This window comes from Schistocerca nitens, chromosome 8 (genome assembly GCF_023898315.1).
Source record: "Schistocerca nitens isolate TAMUIC-IGC-003100 chromosome 8, iqSchNite1.1, whole genome shotgun sequence".
NCBI lineage: Eukaryota > Metazoa > Arthropoda > Insecta > Orthoptera > Acrididae > Schistocerca > Schistocerca nitens.
Window position 1 is genome coordinate 620,654,459 of NC_064621.1, and position 19,859 is coordinate 620,674,317.

The 19,859-nt window shown below is 44.8% G+C and overlaps 1 protein-coding gene across 3 annotated transcripts in view; it reads right to left on the reverse strand.

Moving 5' to 3' along the window:
• Positions 1-19,859, reverse strand: part of LOC126199207 (probable cytochrome P450 6a14) — a 124,111-nt gene that overhangs the window by 51,685 nt on the left and 52,567 nt on the right. The window contains exon 6 of one of the 3 annotated variants that reach the window (XM_049935984.1): positions 2,600-6,879. The exons of the other annotated variants lie outside the window; for them this stretch is intronic. Coding sequence (XP_049791941.1) covers positions 6,692-6,879 — 188 coding nt within the window. The 3' untranslated portion in view covers positions 2,600-6,691. Of the gene's footprint in view, positions 1-2,599; positions 6,880-19,859 lie in introns of those variants that run through there. 3 annotated transcript variants of the gene reach the window in all.

Below are 19,859 nucleotides of genomic sequence, written 5' to 3' on the forward strand. Positions count from 1 at the left end.
GGGACCGACTGCATGTCGGCAAACGTCGTAGTTAAGGCAGAAGGCGCACTGCTATTTTACCTTGTTTGTGATTTAAATCCAATTTCTTTTAATGTGTGTTGTAGTATACAAAGAAAATTTCCAGTTCTGTCTGGTCCCTTAGGTTTCTCTGTTCGTAGTTGCTATGTCTCATATCCGGTCGTGATCGAACGTGATCACGGCTCAAATAAATTAAGTGGCAATGCGAACTCTGTTTTTAATCTTGAGAACGCTTCGGCTTGTGCAAACGATTTCAGGTGACATACAAACCATCACATACAGTACTTAAAATTCTAAAAAGTCTTTGCTCTTCCCGCAAAGAAGTGGTGCAAACCTCACAACAGATTTCTGAATCCTCACAAGAGAATAATAATTTAATCAAAATATAAATACATTTGAAAAACACTACACATTGTGGGAAAGCTAATTACGAACGGTGCATAATACACCGAAGCACCAAAGAAACTGGTATAGGCATGCCTTATTCATGTACATAGATATCTAAACATGCAGAATACGGCGCTGCGGTCGGCAACACCTATGTAAGACAACAAGTGTCTGGCGCATTTGTTAGACTGATTACTGCTGCTACAATCCGGGTCATCAAGATTTAACTGAGTCTGCATGTGGTGTTATAGTCGGCGCACTAGCTATAGGACATCGCATCTCCGAGGTTGTGAATAAGTGGTGGATTTCCCATACGACCATTTAACAAGTGTGCCGTGAATATCAGGAATCCGGTAACAGATCGAATATCCGAAATTGCTGCGGCCGAAAAAGATGCTGCACGGACGCGACCAACGACGACTGATGAGAATCGTTCAACGTTTCATAGGGGCAACTCATCCGCAAATTGTTGCAGATTTCAATTCTGGGCAATCTGCAAGTATCAGCGTGCGAACCAATCAACGAAACACAGCCGATGGCCCACTCGTGTACTCTTGATGACTGCACGACACAAAGCTTTACGCCTCGCCTGGGACCGTCAACACCGATATTGGACTGATGATGACTGGAAACATGTTTCCTCGACGGACGAGTCCCGTTTCAAATTGTGCTGGGCGGGTGGACGTGTACGGACATGGAAACAACCTAAAGAATCCACGGACCCTGCATGTCAACAGGGGACTGTTGAAGCTTCTGGAGGCTCTGCAATGGTGTGGGGCGCGTGCAGTTGGAGTGATATGGGACCCCTGATACGTGTAGATACGACTCTGACAGGTGACACCTACGTAAGCATCCTGTTTGATAACCTGCATCCATTCATTTTCATTTGGCATTCCGATGCACTTGGGCAATTACAGCGGGACAATGCGACACCCCACACGTCCAGAATTGCCACAGAGAGGCTCCAGGAACACTCTTCTGAGTTTAAACACTTCCGCTGGCTACCAAGCTCCCCAGACATGAACATTATGGAGCATGTCTGGGATGCCTTGCAACGTGCTGTTCAGAAAAGATCTCCACTCCCTCTTACTCTACGGATTTATCAGCATCCGTGCAGGATTCATGGTGTCAGTTCACTCCAGCACTACGTCAGACATTAGTCGAGTCCATGCCACGTCGTGTTGTGGCACTTATACGTGCTCGAGTGGCCCTACATGATATTAGGCAGATGTACCAGTTTCTTTCGTTGTTCAGTGTATTTACTCTTTCGAAACGCTCGTGTCTCTGAGAGATTTGGAACTTGAGATTTCGCATCAGAGAAGAATTTTAATTACATTGGGATCATATCAGTGATTATTGAGGGCATCAATCTAATAAGCTGTTGCGCATGATTCTGGAGATTTAATGTTAGGCCCCTAATGCAGGTGGTCTCACATGGACCAGAATTTAATATTCTATGATTATCTTTGATCAGGAGTGTGTGTAAACGAACAGTTACAAGTCACGTTATGATCAGCTCAAGATAGACAGAACGTCACATTGGCAACTACAGACACCTCCCAACAGTATGTCATCACAGGTCAGAAACGGATTGGCTGAGATCAGCGTGAGCCACATAGTCAAAAACGTACTGCAGCTGCCTGCGCAAATGTCAGCACATGTGGCTCCGTATGACAGTTTTTGCTGACATCCATGAGAAAACATAGCACAACCTTGGGCAGCGCTACCTTCCTTCAGAAACGAGGTTCAATGCGTGGTTTGTGGTAAGAACTCTGGATATACAAAGTATGAAATATTCGTATTGAAGGTAACGTAGTTACGCTTTATTGGTTCATAATGTCAAAACTGTGTATGTATATCTGTGATATGTATGGTTTTGTGTTAGGAACAGTGTGCAGTGTGAGTTGCTTTCTGTTACTTTGGTTCGAGGGCGCTGGAACAATTGCGCTGGACTTGCTGCAACAATGTGCGGCGTCGTTGAAATCTGGTCATCATACGCAAGAAGCCGACGGGCATGCCAAGCTGAAAGATATCGTCGTTGCGACAGAAGCCTTTCATTATTATTAAAAACAAAACATATTGTATTGCATCTGAAAAATAAAAAAAGATCAACATCTTTGTGTGATCTTAATTCACGTATCAGTTGTTGACTGGTTATCTTCACATCATTAAGTCCCATTCATATACAGGAGCACGCAGAATTGCTTTTATTACACTAACGATACAAATGTATTATGAAGAACGAACAAAAACTGAAAATAAGATGTTGTTACGAAATTTAAGACATGTGCTGAGAGGTTATTTGTTGCAAGAGCGTTTGTGTTGGACGCTCATCGTGTTACATCTTATCCAGTTCATGTTATTCAACAGAAGCCGAATCATTAACTGAGTGAGGCTCAGAAGAAGGAAACTGGATTGTCTTCAAGACTGGAGATTTTCGGTGGAGTGACTTTGAGTTTCGGAGGGAGTATTAAAATTCGCGATCAGCTTTGAAAGACTATAACTGCACGTAAAGTAAACAGGTGCCGTAATTTTTGACAGTGACGTAACGCTAGCTCAGAGACAGGAGTTACGTAATTGCTCTCATGTCTGACTAGATACATGTTCTTAACAACGGACGACAACAACTATGTTTTGAACAGCAAAGAATACGTTATTGCTTAAGGTAATGAGCAGATTTATTTATTCCAGTTACGCTACCAATTCCCGCTAATCCTGTTAAACAAGAGACTACTAGGATAATCTATTTCTTCGGAAGAAGCTACGGTGATATAGACCCAGTCGGTATTAGTGCAACAGTTTGCAACATTATCATGAAGTCAGGGCCTTAGCAGGATAGTACTGGTAACTGGAGTGGAGACTAGGTAACTGCTAAGAGCACTGAAAGACCGACCTGGTCATCATACGAGGTGCGTCAGAAAAGTAATGAGACAGGCAAGACTGGTAGCGATCTGGCAACGCTGTGTTCTTCTCCTTCTATGGACTGGTGTGTTCATCCCATTCCAGATGCTCAGCCTACGTATCAGCTTAGTACAGCCATCACATAATTTTTTAAAGTGCCGTCAGTGAAATTACGTTTTTGTGTGGGTTACGGAATTAAAACAGTGAAATTTAGAGAAACATTATGCCACCAGGTTTTGTGTTATACTTGGTGACTCCACCAGTGTGACGTTTGAAAAGTTGAAACAGGCTTATAGGGAACATTCCTCATCAAGAGCACAAGCTTTTCGTAGGCACAAATCAGTTTTGGAAGGCCGAGAATACGTTGCAGACAAACCTTGCTCAGGAAGACCTTCGACTTCAAAAACTGACGAAAACGTCGAACGTGCGCGTGCTCTTGTAAAATCAGATTTACGTTTAACAATAAGGACGATGGGTGACCTACTAAACACTTTCACCGTACATCAAATTTTGACCGAAGGTTTTCTCATGCGAATGGTCTGTGCAGAAAAACGTCACAACTGAGCAGAAGGACAGTCTAAGAAACGTGTGTATTGATCTTGAGAGTACTTCCGATGACCACGAATGGTTCAGTGGTGTGATCACACGTGACGATACTGAGGAGAAATGGCAAAGTGAGGAGAGGTACACTGAGATATCTCCTCGCCGGAAAAATGATAGAATCAGCAAATAAAAGATCAAAACAACGTTGATTTGCCTTTTTAACGGTGGGAATGCCGTGCATAAGAAATTTCTTCCTCCAGGACAAACTGTTAACCAAGTGTTTTACAAAAGAGGTCCTTGAAGGGCTCAGGAAAAGAGTTAATCGAGCGAGCCTCGACGTTGCAGGCAAGTGGTTGGTGCCCCATGTCACACGGCCAATTCCATGACGGAGATTTTGACCTCAAAAGGCATTCCTGTTGTTCCGTTGCCCCCCTTGTTCAAAAATGTTCAAATGTAAGTGAAATCTTATGGAACTCAACTGCTAACGTCATCAGCCCCTAGGTTTACACACTACTTAACCCAAATTATCCTAAGGACCAACACACACATCAATGCCCGAGGGAGGACTCGAACCTCCGCTGGGACCAGCTGCACAGTGCATGACTGCAGCGCCCTAGACCGCTCGGTTAATTTCGCGCGGCTGAGGCCTTGTGACTTTTTCTTTCCCCGAAATTGAAAAATGTCTTAAAAGTACGTCGTTTTGGTACTCTGGAGAACATTCAGACTAATTTGACCGACATGTTAAAGGTCCTATCAGCTGAAGCTTTTCAGCGCTCCTAGCTACACTGGGAACGACTCCGCCGGTGTATAGCTGCCAAGGGGAAAATATTGTTGTTAGAAAAAAATAAAAATTTCTGTAGACAAAATATCAGTCTCATTACTTTTCTCACATACCTTGTATAGCATCAGCGTTGCTAATACCATTGGAAATCTTTTGTTGTTAACTAAGTAGACATTGAGGTCGAGTAAACGACACAGTGGAGAAATGTCTCTGTATGTCTGTCTTTTTAGAGATGGTTGTGGGACTCGACTGTTCGATAGCGGATGTCAAATTAAACACCTTTCAGCCGTCAATTATCAACCTTATTGTATTTGGAAACAAGTTTCAGCGTTTTACTTCGCTATCTTCAGGCCCATGACCGACGCGCAGGAAGAATCTACCTCGGTTGTGATCAAAGGAGAGGCCAACAATACTGGTATTAGCAGATATCTACTTGCTACAGTGAACAAGCGATGTCGGCATGTGATGCTTGAAGTGTTCACTGTGGCAAGTAGATATATTCTAATACCAGTACTGCTGGCCTCTGATTTGATGATAACAGAGGTAGATTCTTCCTGCGCGTCGGTGACGGACTTGAAGATGGCGTAGTAAAACGCTGAAACTGGTTGCCAAACAAAATAAGGCTGAAAAATTGACGGCTCAAAAGTGTTTAAGTTGACAACCCCAATTGGAGAAATAGTTTGCCCACGTGCACACGCCACAGTTTCAGGAGTGCCAGGTGCAACAAAAGACGTGGCGCACGCTGGTAATGTATTGTAAATAGGCTGTTTAGGTTTTTATGTTGGTAACGTCACCTAGCGCTTTGTATGAAAATCACTGGCTGTGCTGTGTGCAGTCTGTGGCTGGTTGGCATTGTTGGAATATTCGCCATTGTAGTGTTGGGCAGTTGGCTGTTAACAGCGCGTAGCGTTGCGCAGTTGCAGGTGAGCCGCCAGCAGTGGTGGATGTGGGGAGTGAGATGGCGGAGTTTTGAGAGCGGATGATCTGGACGTGTGTCCATCAGAGAGAGTAAATTTGTAAGACTGGATGTCATGAACTGATATATATTATGACTTTTGGACACTATTAAGGTAAGTACATTGTTTGTTCTCTATCGAAATCTTTCATTTTCTTAGTATGCCTATCAGTAGTTAGTGCCTTCAGTAGTTTTATTTATCTTTTATTTATTTGGCAGTATTGGCGCTCGCTGTATTGCAGTAGTTTGAGTAACGAAGATTTTTGTGAGGTAAGTGATTCATAGGTTATTGTTAGTCAGGGCCATTCTTTTGCAGGGATTATTGAAAGTCAGATTGCGTTGCGCTAAAAATATTGTTTGTCAGTTTCGTGTTGATCAGAATAAGTAAAGAGAGAAATGTCTGACTAACGTTCAGTTTTGCTCAGCTGTTAGAAAATCAAATAATGTAAGAGGTTTACCAGCACAGTAATTCAATAATTTTTCGAAGGGGACGTTTCATATAGTATGCCCACATGGACACGCCATAGTTTCAGGAGTGCCAGGTGCAACAAAAGACGTGGCGCACACTGGTAATGTATATGTCATGCCCACGTGGACACGCCATAGTTTCAGGAGTGCCAGGTGCAACAAAAGATGTGGCGCGAACTGGTAATGCATATGTCATGCCCACGTGGACACGCCATAGTTTCAGGAGTGCCAGGTGCAACAAAAGATGTGGCGCACACTGGTAATGTATATGTCATGCCCACGTGGACACGCCATAGTTTCAGGAGTGCCATGTGCAACAAAAGATGTGGCGCACACTGGTAATGTATATGTCATGCCCACGTGGACACGCCATAGTTTCAGGAGTGCCATGTGCAACAAAAGATGTGGCGCACACTGGTAATGTATATGTCAGCAGCCAAGTCAGCAGTTTTGGCCTCGCAGTTCAGCGCAGGTGTGCTCCGTGCGCCGTGAAACGTGGTGTACACAGGTACTGCAGGTGTCAGTAGGTGAGTCAGCACCTGTGATCCCACAGGTCAGTTCCAGGTGTGCTGCGTGCGTGTGCCGGAGAGGAGTGGTGCACGGAGATGCTGGAGACACGTCAGCAGGCGAGTCAGCACTCACTCGTCGCAGGTGAACCAGGAGCGGCGCGACACTCGGACGCGCAGAGGTTCGGCTGGAACCAGCAGCCGCGCCAGCGGGTGAGCTCTCGCCGGGCGCTCCGGGGTCCGAGAACACCGGCTCAGTTCGAACTGGGCGAGCAGCGACGCGAGGCCGAACTTCATCGTCGTCTTCGAGAAGATTTCAGCTGAGAAGAAGATGCGACGTGAAAACACTTAGGACCTCTAGCGAGCTACAGTGCTTAACACCGAGGTGACAGAAGAAGTCGTGGGACAGCAATGCACACAAAAGTGGTTCAAATTGCTCTGAGTACTATGACACTTAACATCTGAGGTCATCAGTCCCATAGAACTTAGAACTACTTAAACCTAACCAACCTAAGGACATCACACACATCCATACCCGAGGAAGGATTCGAACGTGCGACCGTATCAGTCGCGCGGTTCCAGACTGAAGCGTCTACAATGGCTCGGCCATAGCTGCCGGCGATGCGCACATATTCACATGGTAGTAGTATTGCTTACACTAGTTGTAGAAGGGCAGTGCATTGGCGAAGCTATTATTACTAATCAGGTCATTCCTGTGAAAGGATTTCCGACGCGATTATCTCCACACGACGGGAATTAACAGACTCTGAACTCGCAGTTGTAGTTGGAGCTACAAGCATGGGACATTCCGTTTCGGAAGTCGTTAGGCAATTCAATATTCCGGGATCTGCAGTGTCAAGAATGTGCCGAGAAGCCCAAATTTCAGGAATTATCTCTCAGCACGGACAACGGGTCGAGAACAGCGACGTACAGAAACACTGTCAGAAATAACTGTAGAAATTAATGTGGGACGCACGACGAACGTATCCGTTGGGACAGTGCGGCGAAATTTGGCTTTAATGGGCTGTGGCAGCAGACAGACTTGAGTGCCTTTGCTAAGAGGGCAACATCGCCTCCAGTGCCCCTCCTGGGCTCGTGGCCATATATGCTGGACGCTAAACGACTGGAAAACCGTGTCCTCGTCAGGTGAGTCACCATATCAGTTGGTAAGAGGTGATAGTAGGGTTCGAGTGTGGTGCATACCCCAAAAAGCCATGAACCCAAGTAGTCTACAACGCACTGTGCAAGCTAGTGGTAGTTCCTTAATGGTGTGGGGTTTTCTACATGTAATAGACTGGTTCTCTGGTCCAACTGGACCGGTCACCATTTGGAGCCATTCAAGGACCTCATGTTCCCCAGAAATGGTGGAAATTTTTTGGATAACAGTGCATCACATCACAGGACCACAACTGTTGGCAGGTGGTTTGAACAAGACTGTGGACAATTAAGCGAGTAGTTGCTCCCAGACTGCCAGACACGAATCTCATCAGACAAAATGGGATATAATCGAGAGGTCAGTTCGTGTACAAAATCTTGCACCGGAAGCACTTTCGCAATTATGGACGGCTACAGAGGCAACATGGCTCAGTATTTCTGCAGGGCACTAACATCGACTTCTTGAGTCCATGCCACGTCGAGTTGCTGGAAACGAAGTCTGACACAATATAAGGGGTATCCCATGATTTTTGTCACCTCAGTGTAAACCTTCTGTATACTACAGTTGCGATATTTCGCTAAAAACTATAAACAATATTGGGTCACCCCCTTAATAAATACCAGGGTTTACAAAGAACGAATGTCACAGTAATTTTATACTTTCGCTTTTAAAAAGCGCCTTTCGCTGGACAGCTAGCAGTGTTGGACTGCTTTAACGTGGAATGAAATAATTCTTGAAAACAAGTTAGTAAATTATATCTACCAGTCACCATTCTCTAAAGTGAATTTTCAGTTTAATAAACGAGAAAGATGAAAAACTTGAAGCTTTTCTCTGAGGGTCCTCTGCAACACAGAAAAGCTGTAAGAATGGTAGACAATCCACAGACAAATTCATTAAGGAACACAGAAAGTTCAGTACAGAGACACACTGACCATTCATAAACACTCTAACACAAAAAGCAATGATACACCAAGAAGGAGTTGTGCAAATTGGTTTCTAACTGAAACTTCCTGGCAGATTAAAACTGTGTGCCCGACCGAGACTCGAACTCGGGACCTTTGCCTTTCGCGGGCAAGTGCTCTACCATCTGAGCTACCGAAGCACGACTCACGCCCGGTACTCACAGCTTTACTTCTGCCAGTATCTCGTCTCCTACCTTCCAAACTTTACCGAAGCTCTCCTGCGAACCTTGCAGAACTAGCACTCCTGAAAGAAAGGATATAGCGGAGACATGGCTTAGCCACAGCCTGGGGGATGTTTCCAGAATGAGATTTTTACTCTGCAGCGGAGTGTGCGCTGATATGAAACTTCCTGGCAGATTAAAACTGTGTGCCCGACCGAGACTCGAACTCGGGACCTTTGCCTTTCGCGGGCAAGTGCTCTACCATCTGAGCTACCGAAGCACGACTCACGCCCGGTACTCACAGCTTTACTTCTGCCAGTATCTCGTCTCCCACCTTCCAAACTTTACCGAAGCTCTCCTGCGAACGTTGCAGAACTAGCACTCCTGAAAGAAAGGATATAGCGGAGACATGGCTTAGCCACAGCCTGGGGGATGTTTCCAGAATGAGATTTTCACTCTGCAGCGGAGTGTGCGCTGATATGAAACTTCCTGGCAGATTAAAACTGTGTGCCCGACCGAGACTCGAACTCGGGACCTTTGCCTTTCGCGGGCAAGTGCTCTACCATCTGAGCTACCGAAGCACGACTCACGCCCGGTACTCACAGCTTTACTTCTGCCAGTATCTCGTCTCCTACCTTCCAAACTTTACAGAAGCTCTCCTGCGAACCTTGCAGAACTAGCACTCCTGAAAGAAAGGATATAGCGGAGACATGGCTTAGCCACAGCCTTTGGGATGTTTCCAGAATGAGATTTTCACTCTGCAGCGGAGTGTGCGCTGATATGAAACTAGCTTCTGTAAAGTTTGGAAGGTAGGAGACGAGATACTGGCAGAAGTAAAGCTGTGAGTACCGGCCGTGAGTCGTGCTTCGGTAGATCAGATGGTAGAGCACTTGCCCGCGAAAGGCAAAGGTCCCGAGTTCGAGTCTCGGTCGGGCACACAGTTTTAATCTGCCAGGAAGTTTCATATCAGCGCACACTCCGCTGCAGAGTGAAAATCTCATTCTGGTTTCTAACTGATATTCATACATATATCGATGGAAAATGCAAAATTTTTAACTTCATCGGTCGATGGATGAAAGTGTGGTGCTGCAGCGGAATTTTATCTCACTGCTGGCAAGGATAGTAAACATGGAACATGTCGATACTATGGCATAAAGTGCTTACGAATTTCACTCCGTGTACTCAGCCTGACAGTAGCTATTCTTCGAAGCAGGAGCGTGAACAATATATGCAATTGTCAGCACCTGAGACAGTAGTTGGGCTTAAAGAAGCCTGTTGGAGGAATCGGCGACTCGCTCGACATTTGAATAGGAGCGATGCTGCTCTTTGATAATGTTGGCAGGAATGTGTGATCCATGGCCGGATACAGCATCAATAAGGCAGCGGTCGACGTAGAGAGACGAAAGAACGTGATGGCAGAGCAAACGTCAGAGAGGCACTCAGAGACCAGAATTCATCACTATTCTCGATCCGACGTGCAACTGGAGCTTCAGTGACCACAAGGACGACCAATAGGAGGCTCACAGAAAAGGAGACGAGACCATGGCATCCCTTGTGCCGGCTACCGCTGGCCTTTGGTATACCAGCATCCATGCCTGCAGTGATGCCGGGCACATTCCGCTTGGAATCTCATTAACTAGAGTAGATTTGCCTTCAGTGATGAGTTCCGCTTCGAACTGAGCCCCGATGACAGCCGAAGACGTGTCTGGAGACGCCTCAGACAGCGGTAGGGTACCAACTTGACCGTCACCCGTCATGCTGCCCAACAGGCAGGGGTGATGGCGTGGGGTGCCATTTTATTTCATACCAGGACCCCTTTGGTCATCATCCGCGGTACGCTTACAGCACGGCGGTACGTCGACGATATTCTACGTCCCGTTTCGTCGTCCTTCATGACAGGCCATCCTGGGCTTCCATTTCAGCAAGGTAATGCCCTCCTACACACAGCCAAAGTTTCTACTGCTTGTGTTCGCACTAGCCAAACCCTACATTGGCCAGCAAGGTCGTCCGAGCTCTCCCAAATTGAGAATGTTTGGAGCCAGGGGCCTCCCACCACTTCGGGGTTTTGACGATCTAACACTCAAATTGAATACAATTTGGCACATTGCTCCTCAGGAGGGCTGCCAACTGCCAAAGGCGAATAACTGCTTGGATAAGGGCCAGAGATGGACCAACGCGTTACTGACTAGCTCAATTTGTGAAGCTCTTTGTCTCGAATAAATCACTTGTGTCAATGTACTACATAGTAGCAGAAAATGTGTAACATCTAGCAGTTATCAGAAATTGGCTTTGCAGAAAACGGAAGATCTAAGAACAGGACACGTTTGCGAGTAAAATCAAGAGGCAGTTTGTCTCCAATTCTATATAGTTGTCCATTGATAGTGACTGGGCTAAATATCTCACGAAATTAGCATCAAACTAAAAAACTACAAACAACGAAACTCGTCTAGCTTGCAGGGGGAAACCAGATGGCGCTATGGTTGGCCCGCTAGATGGCGCTGCAATAGGTCAAACGGATATCAACTGCGTTTTGTAAATAGGAACCCCCATTTTTTATTACATATTCGTGTAGTACGTAAAGAAATATGAATGTTTTAGTTGGGCCACTTTTTTCGCTTTGTGATAGATGGTAAACATATAAACAGTTTCAAGGAAGTAAACACGTTAATGGGACAGAGACGACAGAAAGCGCAGTTCAGGGGACAGAGGCCCCTCAAAACTCTATTGAAAATATCGGTCCGACTATGTTTATTGAAATAACCAAAACATAAAAACTGTAGGAGTTAAGGTCCGCCGAATAACTGGCGGACCTTACATCCTACAATTTTAACTACAAACAGGGTACACACAAGGAGCTGCAAATCCAAATGATGAAATCGAAATATAAATAGCACGTTATTTAAACATTTATCTACCGTAGAAAAAAAATGCAGGAAATTGGTATAGTCCGAGTTGGGAGAGTCACTGGAAATTGAATGCAGCGAGAAGGATACTATCGAAGCGCATAATTAAGTGTAGTACGAGGTGCATTCAAGTTCTAAGGCCTCGGATTTTTTTTTCTCCAGATTGGAAAGAGATAGAAACATGCGCATTGTTTTAAAATGAGGCCGCGTTCATTGTCAATACGTCCCAGAGATGGCAGCACCGTATGACAGATGGAATTTTACCGCCAGCGGCGAGAATGAGAACTGTTTTAAATACTTAAAATGGCGACGTTTTCCTTATTTGAACAGCGAGCAATCATTCGTTTTTTGAATTTGCGTGGTGTGAAACCAATTGAAATTCATCGACAGTTGAAGGAGACACGCGGTGATGGAGTTATGGATGTGTCGAAAGTGCGTTCGTGGGTACGACAGTTTAATGAAGGCAGAACGTCGTGTGACAACAAACCGAAACAGCCTCGGGCTCGCACAAGCCGGTCTGACGACATGATCGAGAAAGTGGAGAGAATTGTTTTGGGGGATCGCCGAATGACTGTTGAACAGATCACCTCCAGAGTTGGCATTTCTGTGGGTTCTGTGCACACAATCCTGCATGACGACCTGAAAATGCGAAAAGTGTCATCGAGGTGGGTGCCACGAATGCTGACGGACGACCACATGGCTGCCCGTGTGGCATGTTGCCAAGCGATGTTGACGCCCAACTTTCTTTTCGTTGGTTGTGACAATGGATGAGAAGTGGATGCCATTTTTCAGTCCAGAAACAAAGCGCCAGTCAGCTCAATGGAAGCACACGGATCCACCGCCACCAAAAAAATTTCGGGTAACCGCCAGTGCTAAAAAATGATGGTGTCCATGTTCTGGGACAGCGAGGCGTAATCCTTACCCATTGCGTTCCAAAGGGCACAACGGTAACAGGTGCATCCTACCAAAATGTTTTGAAGAACAAATTCCTTCCTGCACTGCAAGAAAAACGTCCGGGAACGGCTGCGCATGTGCTGTTTCACCAAGACAACGCGCCCGCACATCGAGCTAACGTTACGCAACAGTTTCTTCGTGATAACAACTTTGAAGTGATTCCTCATGCTCCCTACTCGCCTGACCTGGCTCCTAGTGACTCTTTTGGCTTTTTCCAACAATGAAAGACACTCTCCGTGGCCGCACATTCACCAGCCGTACTGCTATTGCCTCAGCGATTTTCCAATGGTCAAAACAGACTCCTAAAGAAGCCTTCGCCACTGCCATGAAATCATGGCGTCAGCGTTGTGAAAAATGTGTACGTCTGCAGGGCGATTACGTCGAGAAGTAACGCCAGTTTCATTCATTTCGGGTGAGTAGTTAATTAGAAAAAAAATCGGAGGCCTTAGAACTTGAATTCACCTCGTACAGGTCCAAAAGTGACCGTTTCGTTTGCTATTCACACTGAGAAGTATCAGAAATGAGAATGTCCAGGAACCTAACATCAGTACTTGGGGATCACGGAGGAGATGAAAATAAGGGCTTCTGCTACTTAGACGGCAAAACAACCCATGGCGGACTGAGCAAGGAGGGCACAAAAACCACAAACAAATAATGCAACCCTGACAAAGAGAAGTCTATTACTGTAAAATATAGGGCATACATTGAGGAAGAAACATTTGGGAATGTACGTTTGGAGGCGTACATTTTATGTCAGTGAAACATGGACTGTGGGGAAACCGGAACAGAAGAGAAACAAAGCATTTTAGAAGTCGTGCTACATATGACTTTTGAATGTTAGGTAGACTAATGAGGTAAGGAATGAGCAGGTGCTCCGTAGAATCGGCGAAGAAAGGCGTATATGGAAAACACTGACAAGAAGAAGGTACATGGTGGGCTTCCGTTAAGGCATCAGTGAATGACCTCCACCGTACTAGAAGGTGCTGTAGAAGGTAAGAACTGTAGCAGAAGATAGAGGTAGGAATATAAGCAGAAAATATTGAGGATGTAGGTTGCAAGTGCTACTTTGAGACGAAAAGTTTGGCACAGTACAGGAATTCGTGGCGGGCCACACCAAACCAGTCAGAAAACTGATGACTCAATAAATAAATCAGAATAAAAAAAGAGTAGAACTGTGGTCGTACTTGATTCGTACCGTATTACACCGAACTTTCGTGTTAGCATTAGTAAATTATTTGCTTTATCTGTTCCTGTTTAGTGATTGTTTGTGTGCCGCTCGTATTCAAAAAGCGCGTGGCGAGTGGAATATTTAAATTTGTATTTTAAGGCGAGCTAAACTATCTTTTTTCGGTAGAGTCGACGTTTTATAGAGACAGAGTTTTTAGAAATGCGGAAGCCACTTTGATTGTGAACTGTTCTACGTACAGGGGAAAGGGTACAATGTTACCGAAATGTTATAATTTTGTGCGCGTTATCATCATCATTGCCGGCCGGGGTGACCGAGCGGTTCTAGGCGCTACAGTCTGGAACCGCGCGACCGCTACGGTCATAGGTTCGAATCCTGCTTCGGGCGTGGATGTGTGTGATGTCCTTAGGTTAGTTAGGTTTGAGTAGTTCTAAGTTCTAGGGGACTGATGACCTCAGTAGTTAAGTCCCATAGTGCTCAGAGCCATTTGAACCATCATCATCATTTAACAGTTCCAGTTTCCCGGGTACTGGTAATGAACCTCTTCCACTGTTGAAATTCAAATTTCAACAATGTAAGAAAAATGACTGCAGGATCGTAATCTACGGACTTCCTTCACACGTTTCCAGATTGTGACGTCATTAGTGTCTACCACCTTACGACAGGCTAAATGGTGTACATCAACGTTTCGTTTCGACAGCGTCCTAACATTGATTTCGAAATTCACCTCACATTTCAACGTGCGTATGCTCTGCGTGGGAGCTAGCAGTCTTCAAAGAGGGGAAAACGAGAATTCAAGATGAACCTCACAGCTGTCGCCTGCTAACTGCCTCCATGGAATGCAACAAGGAGAAAGCTTGCGCTGAGCTCGATAGAGAAGACAGGTGTGTTACAGCGAGTGAAACCGCTGCTAGGTTTGCAGTAGGACACAGTGCAGTGCAAGAAATGACTCAAAGCTTAGGTCATAGTGAAGATTGTGCCCGTTGTGTCCCATGTTTGTTGACCGAAGGCTATAAACTTCAGAGAAGAACCGCCAGCCAAAACCTTCTTCACAGACTGCGAAATGAAGGTATTGATTTTTTTGACGAGTATTGTGGCAAAAATAAAGGAAACGAACCACCCCATGCAATATTATAAAAGAAATTTACTTCAAACAACTACTTTCAGCGCAATACTTGTTCCCCTATCTTCAGGTCCACTGTAAACCAGAAGTGTGGTTTTACTCCTTGGCCTGTGTATCGTAGAATCCAAATAGCACTACTTGTCGTGGGTTGCACACATGAGCAGAGTATACTCCACAACGCGTTGTCGCCATTGTGCTGACCTGTTTTCGAGTGTTATGGAATCATGAGGTACAAAGGTGGTGCAGTGAAATTTTGTAGGATCAAAGATTTTAAACTAGTCTTTCTGCAGAGCATCTCCTTTTCGAGGTATGAAAAATGTTAGTGTTAGATTTAGGAATAAAACGAGAGGAAGTACTTCAGCGTAAATGCGATGTAAGATTAACTAAGATAAAATATGTGAATCATAAACTAGTGAACTATATACAATAAATCAATGCAAATATCTGTAGATTAAGATGATATACTTGGTTTCTCTAAAAAAGATTAGTGTTACGTGATTTAAAAATTATTATTCACTACTTTCAGTATGACCCTAGTACCTATGGAAAGTTGGAAATGTGGAAAAGTGAACTACAGACTAGTGCAGTGAATCCCAACCTGGGGGTAATTACCCCCTGAGGGGTAAAATGGAATATTCTGAGGAGTAAAAACTGAACGATTCGATTCCGTTTCAGTCAAGGAACTAAGTTATTTTCAAAAGATCGTTACTATTATTATAATTTTGTAAGATTCTATTAATAACTACACTCCTGGAAATGAAAAAAAGAACACATTGACACCGGTGTGTCAGACCCACCATACTTGCTCCGGACACTGCGAGAGGGCTGTACAAGCAATGATCACACGCACGGCACAGCGGACACACCAGGAACCGCGGTGTTGGCCGTCGAATGGCGCTAGCTGTGCAGCATTTGTGCACCGCCGCCGTCAGTGTCAGCCAGTTTGCCGTGGCATACGGAGCTCCATCGCAGTCTTTAACACTGGTAGCATGCCGCGACAGGGTGGACGTGAACCGTATGTGCAGTTGACGGACTTTGAGCGAGGGCGTATAGTGGGCATGCGGGAGGCCGGGTGGACGTACCGCCGAATTGCTCAACACGTGGGGCGTGAGGTCTCCACAGTACATCGATGTTGTCGCCAGTGGTCGGCGGAAGGTGCACGTGCCCGTCGACCTGGGACCGGACCGCAGCGACGCACGGATGCACGCCAAGACCGTAGGATCCTACGCAGTGCCGTAGGGGACCGCACCGCCACTTCCCAGCAAATTAGGGACACTGTTGTTCCTGGGGTATCGGCGAGGACCATTCGCAACCGTCTCCATGAAGCTGGGCTACGGTCCCGCACACCGTTAGGCCGTCTTCCGCTCACGCCCCAACATCGTGCAGCCCGCCTCCAGTGGTGTCGCGACAGGCGTGAATGGAGGGACGAATGGAGACGTGTCGTCTTCAGCGATGAGAGTCGCTTCTACCTTGGTGCCAATGATGGTCGTATGCGCGTTTGGCGCCGTGCAGGTGAGCGCCACAATCAGGACTGCATACGACCGAGGCACACAGGGCCAACACCCGGCATCATGGTGTGGGGAGCGATCTCCTACACTGGCCGTACACCACTGGTGATCGTCGAGAGGACACTGAATAGTGCACGGTACATCCAAACCGTCATCGAACCCATCGTTCTACCATTCCTAGACCGGCAAGGGAACTTGCTGTTCCAACAGGACAATGCACGTCCGCATGTATCCCGTGCCACCCAACGTGCTCTAGAAGGTGTAAGTCAACTACCCTGGCCAGCAAGATCTCCGGATCTGTCCCCCATTGAGCATGTTTGGGACTGGATGAAGCGTCGTCTCACGCGGTCTGCACGTCCAGCACGAACGCGGTCCAACTGAGGCGCCAGGTGGAAATGGCATGGCAAGCCGTTGCACAGGACTACATCCAGCATCTCTACGATCGTCTCCATGGGAGAATAGCAGCCTGCATTGCTGCGAAAGGTGGATATACACTGTACTAGTGCCGACATTGTGCACGCTCTGTTGCCTGTGTCTATGTGCCTGTGGTTCTGTCAGTGTGATCATGTGATGTATCTGACCCCAGGAATGTGTCAATAAAGTTTCCCCTTCCTGGGACAATGAATTCACGGTGTTCTTATTTCAATTTCCAGGAGTGTATATCAGTTGTCAATAATATCTTTTCTTCTCATTTAATAACATTAATGCGGTGTTGGTTACAGGTTCCTGAAATTGTCCACCCACTACACACGATGTTGTGCTTTGCCACGGAAATCGCTGATGATAAAAGTGAGACGTATAGCTCAAAAATGCTAAATATCTCGAGAACATGTCTTCTACGTGTCGCAGACAGTACCTGCTGTAGTTCACAAATTGCTTCATTTCTAGCTTCGAAACAGATAAATGAATTAATTGGCAACACGACACAGCAGCAACTTCATGAAGGTCACTGTAATGCCGTACACAGAATTATTATTATTGTTGTTGTTGTTGTTGTGGTCTTCAGTCCAGAGACTGGTTTGATGCAGCTCTCCGTGCTACTCTATCCTGTGCAAGATTGTTCATCTCCCAGTACCTACTGCAACCTACATCCTTCTGAATCTGTTTAGTGTATTCATGTCTTGGTCTGCCTCTACGATTTTGACCCTCCACGCTGCCCTCCAGTACTAAATTGGTGATCCCTTGATGCCTCAGAATGGGCTCTACCAACCGATCCCTTCTTCTAGTCATGTTGTGCCACAAATTTCTCTTCTCTCCAATTCTATTCAATACCTCATCATTAGTTATGTGATCTACCAATCTAATCTTCAGCATTCTTCTGTAGCACCACAGAATTATTATTATTATTATTTCTTTCCTTTCTCAGGCGTTTGTCTGGTTAAAAATGGAAAGTGACGCGGACCTTGATCAAGCGTGACTTCCTTTTAACTGAACGGTAAATGTTACATTGCATTTAGGAACTTTTGGGTAATTGAACATGTATCAATAATTACAGATTTCTGTAGTTGTATATATACGTTTGGCTGTAGCTGTATTGCGTTGATGTACTGGTGGATATTGTGTGGTATGACTCCTGTAGTTGATAGTATAACTGGTATAATGTCAACTTTATCCTGATGCCACATATCCTTGACTTCCTCAGCCAGTTGGATGTATTTTTCAATTTTTTCTCCTGTTTTCTTGGATATATTTGTTGTATTGGGTATGAATATTTCGATTAGTTGTGTTAATTTCTTCTTTTTATTGGTGACTATGATGTCAGGTTTGTTACGTGGTGTTGTTTTATCTGTTATAATGGTTCTGTTCCAGTATAATTTGTATTCATCATTCTCCAGTACGTTTTGTGGTGCATACTTGTATGTGGGAACGTGTTGTTTTATTAGTTTATGTTGTGTGGCGAGTTGTTGATGTATTATTTTTGCTACATTGTCATCTGTTCTGGTGTATTCTGTATTTGCTAGTATTGTACATCCGCTTGAGATGTGATCTACTGTTTCTATTTGTTGTTTGCAAAGTCTGCATTTATCTGTTGTGGTATTTGGATCTCTAATAATATGCTTGCTGAAATATCTGGTGTTTATTGTTTGATCCTGTATTGCAATCGTGAATCCTTCCGTCTCACTGTGTATATTGCCTTTTCTTAGCCATGTGTTGGATGCGTCTTGATCGATGTGTGGCTGTGTTAGATGATACGGGTGCTTGCCATGTAGTGTTTCCTTTTTCCTATTTACTTTCTTTGTATCTGTTGATGTTATGTGATCTAAAGGGTTGTAGAAGTGGTCATGAGCCGGCCGAAGTGGCCGTGCGGTTAAAGGCGCTGCAGTCTGGAACCGCAGGACCGCTACGGTCGCAGGTTCGAATCCTGCCTCGGGCATGGATGTTTGTGATGTCCTTAGGTTAGTTAGGTTTAACTAGTTCTAAGTTCTAGGGGACTAATGACCTCAGCAGTTGAGTCCCATAGTGCTCAGAGCCATTTGAACCATTTTTAGAAGTGGTCATGAAATTGCAATGGTGTAGCCGATGTATTTATATGAGTGATTGCCTTGTGTATTTTGCTAGTTTCTGCTCGTTCTAGAAAGAATTTTCTTTGATTGTCTACCTGTCCATAACGTAGGTTTTTTATGTCGATAAATCCCCTTCCTCCTTTCTTTCTGCTTAATGTGAATCTTTCTGTTGCTGAATGTATGTGATGTATTCTATATTTGTGGCATTGTGATCATGTAAGTGTGTTGAGTGCTTCTAGGTCTGTGTTACTCCATTTCACTACTTCAAATGAATAGGTCAATATTGGTATAGCATAAATATTTATAGGTTTTGTCTTGTTTCTTGCTGTCAATTCTGTTTTCAGTATTTTTGTTAGTCTTTGTCTATATTTTTCTTTTAGTTCTTCTTTAATATTTGTATTATCTATTCCTATTTTTTGCCTGTATCCTAGATATTTATAAGCATCTGTTTTTTCCATTGCTTCTGTGCAGTCCCTGTGGTTATCCAATAAGTAATCTTCTTGTTTAGTGTGTTTTCCCTTGACTATGCTATTTTTCTTATGTTTGTCTGTTCCGAAAGCCATATTTGTATCATTGCTGAATACTTCTGTTATCTTTAGTAATTGGTTGGGTTGTTGATTTGTTGCTGCTGCTGTATTATTATTTTTATTAGTAGTAGTAGTAGTAGTAGTAGTAGTAGTAACAGTATTACTATTACTGACCGTGGCTGTGGTCAGACACAAAGCATTAACAGCCTGAAATCTTCCAATTTCTGCCCGTTCAGAAGTGCAGCAATCAACTGATTTACAAACAGCAAGTACACTGCACACATTTTCACTTGGTTGACTTTAAATGCGGCTGCAG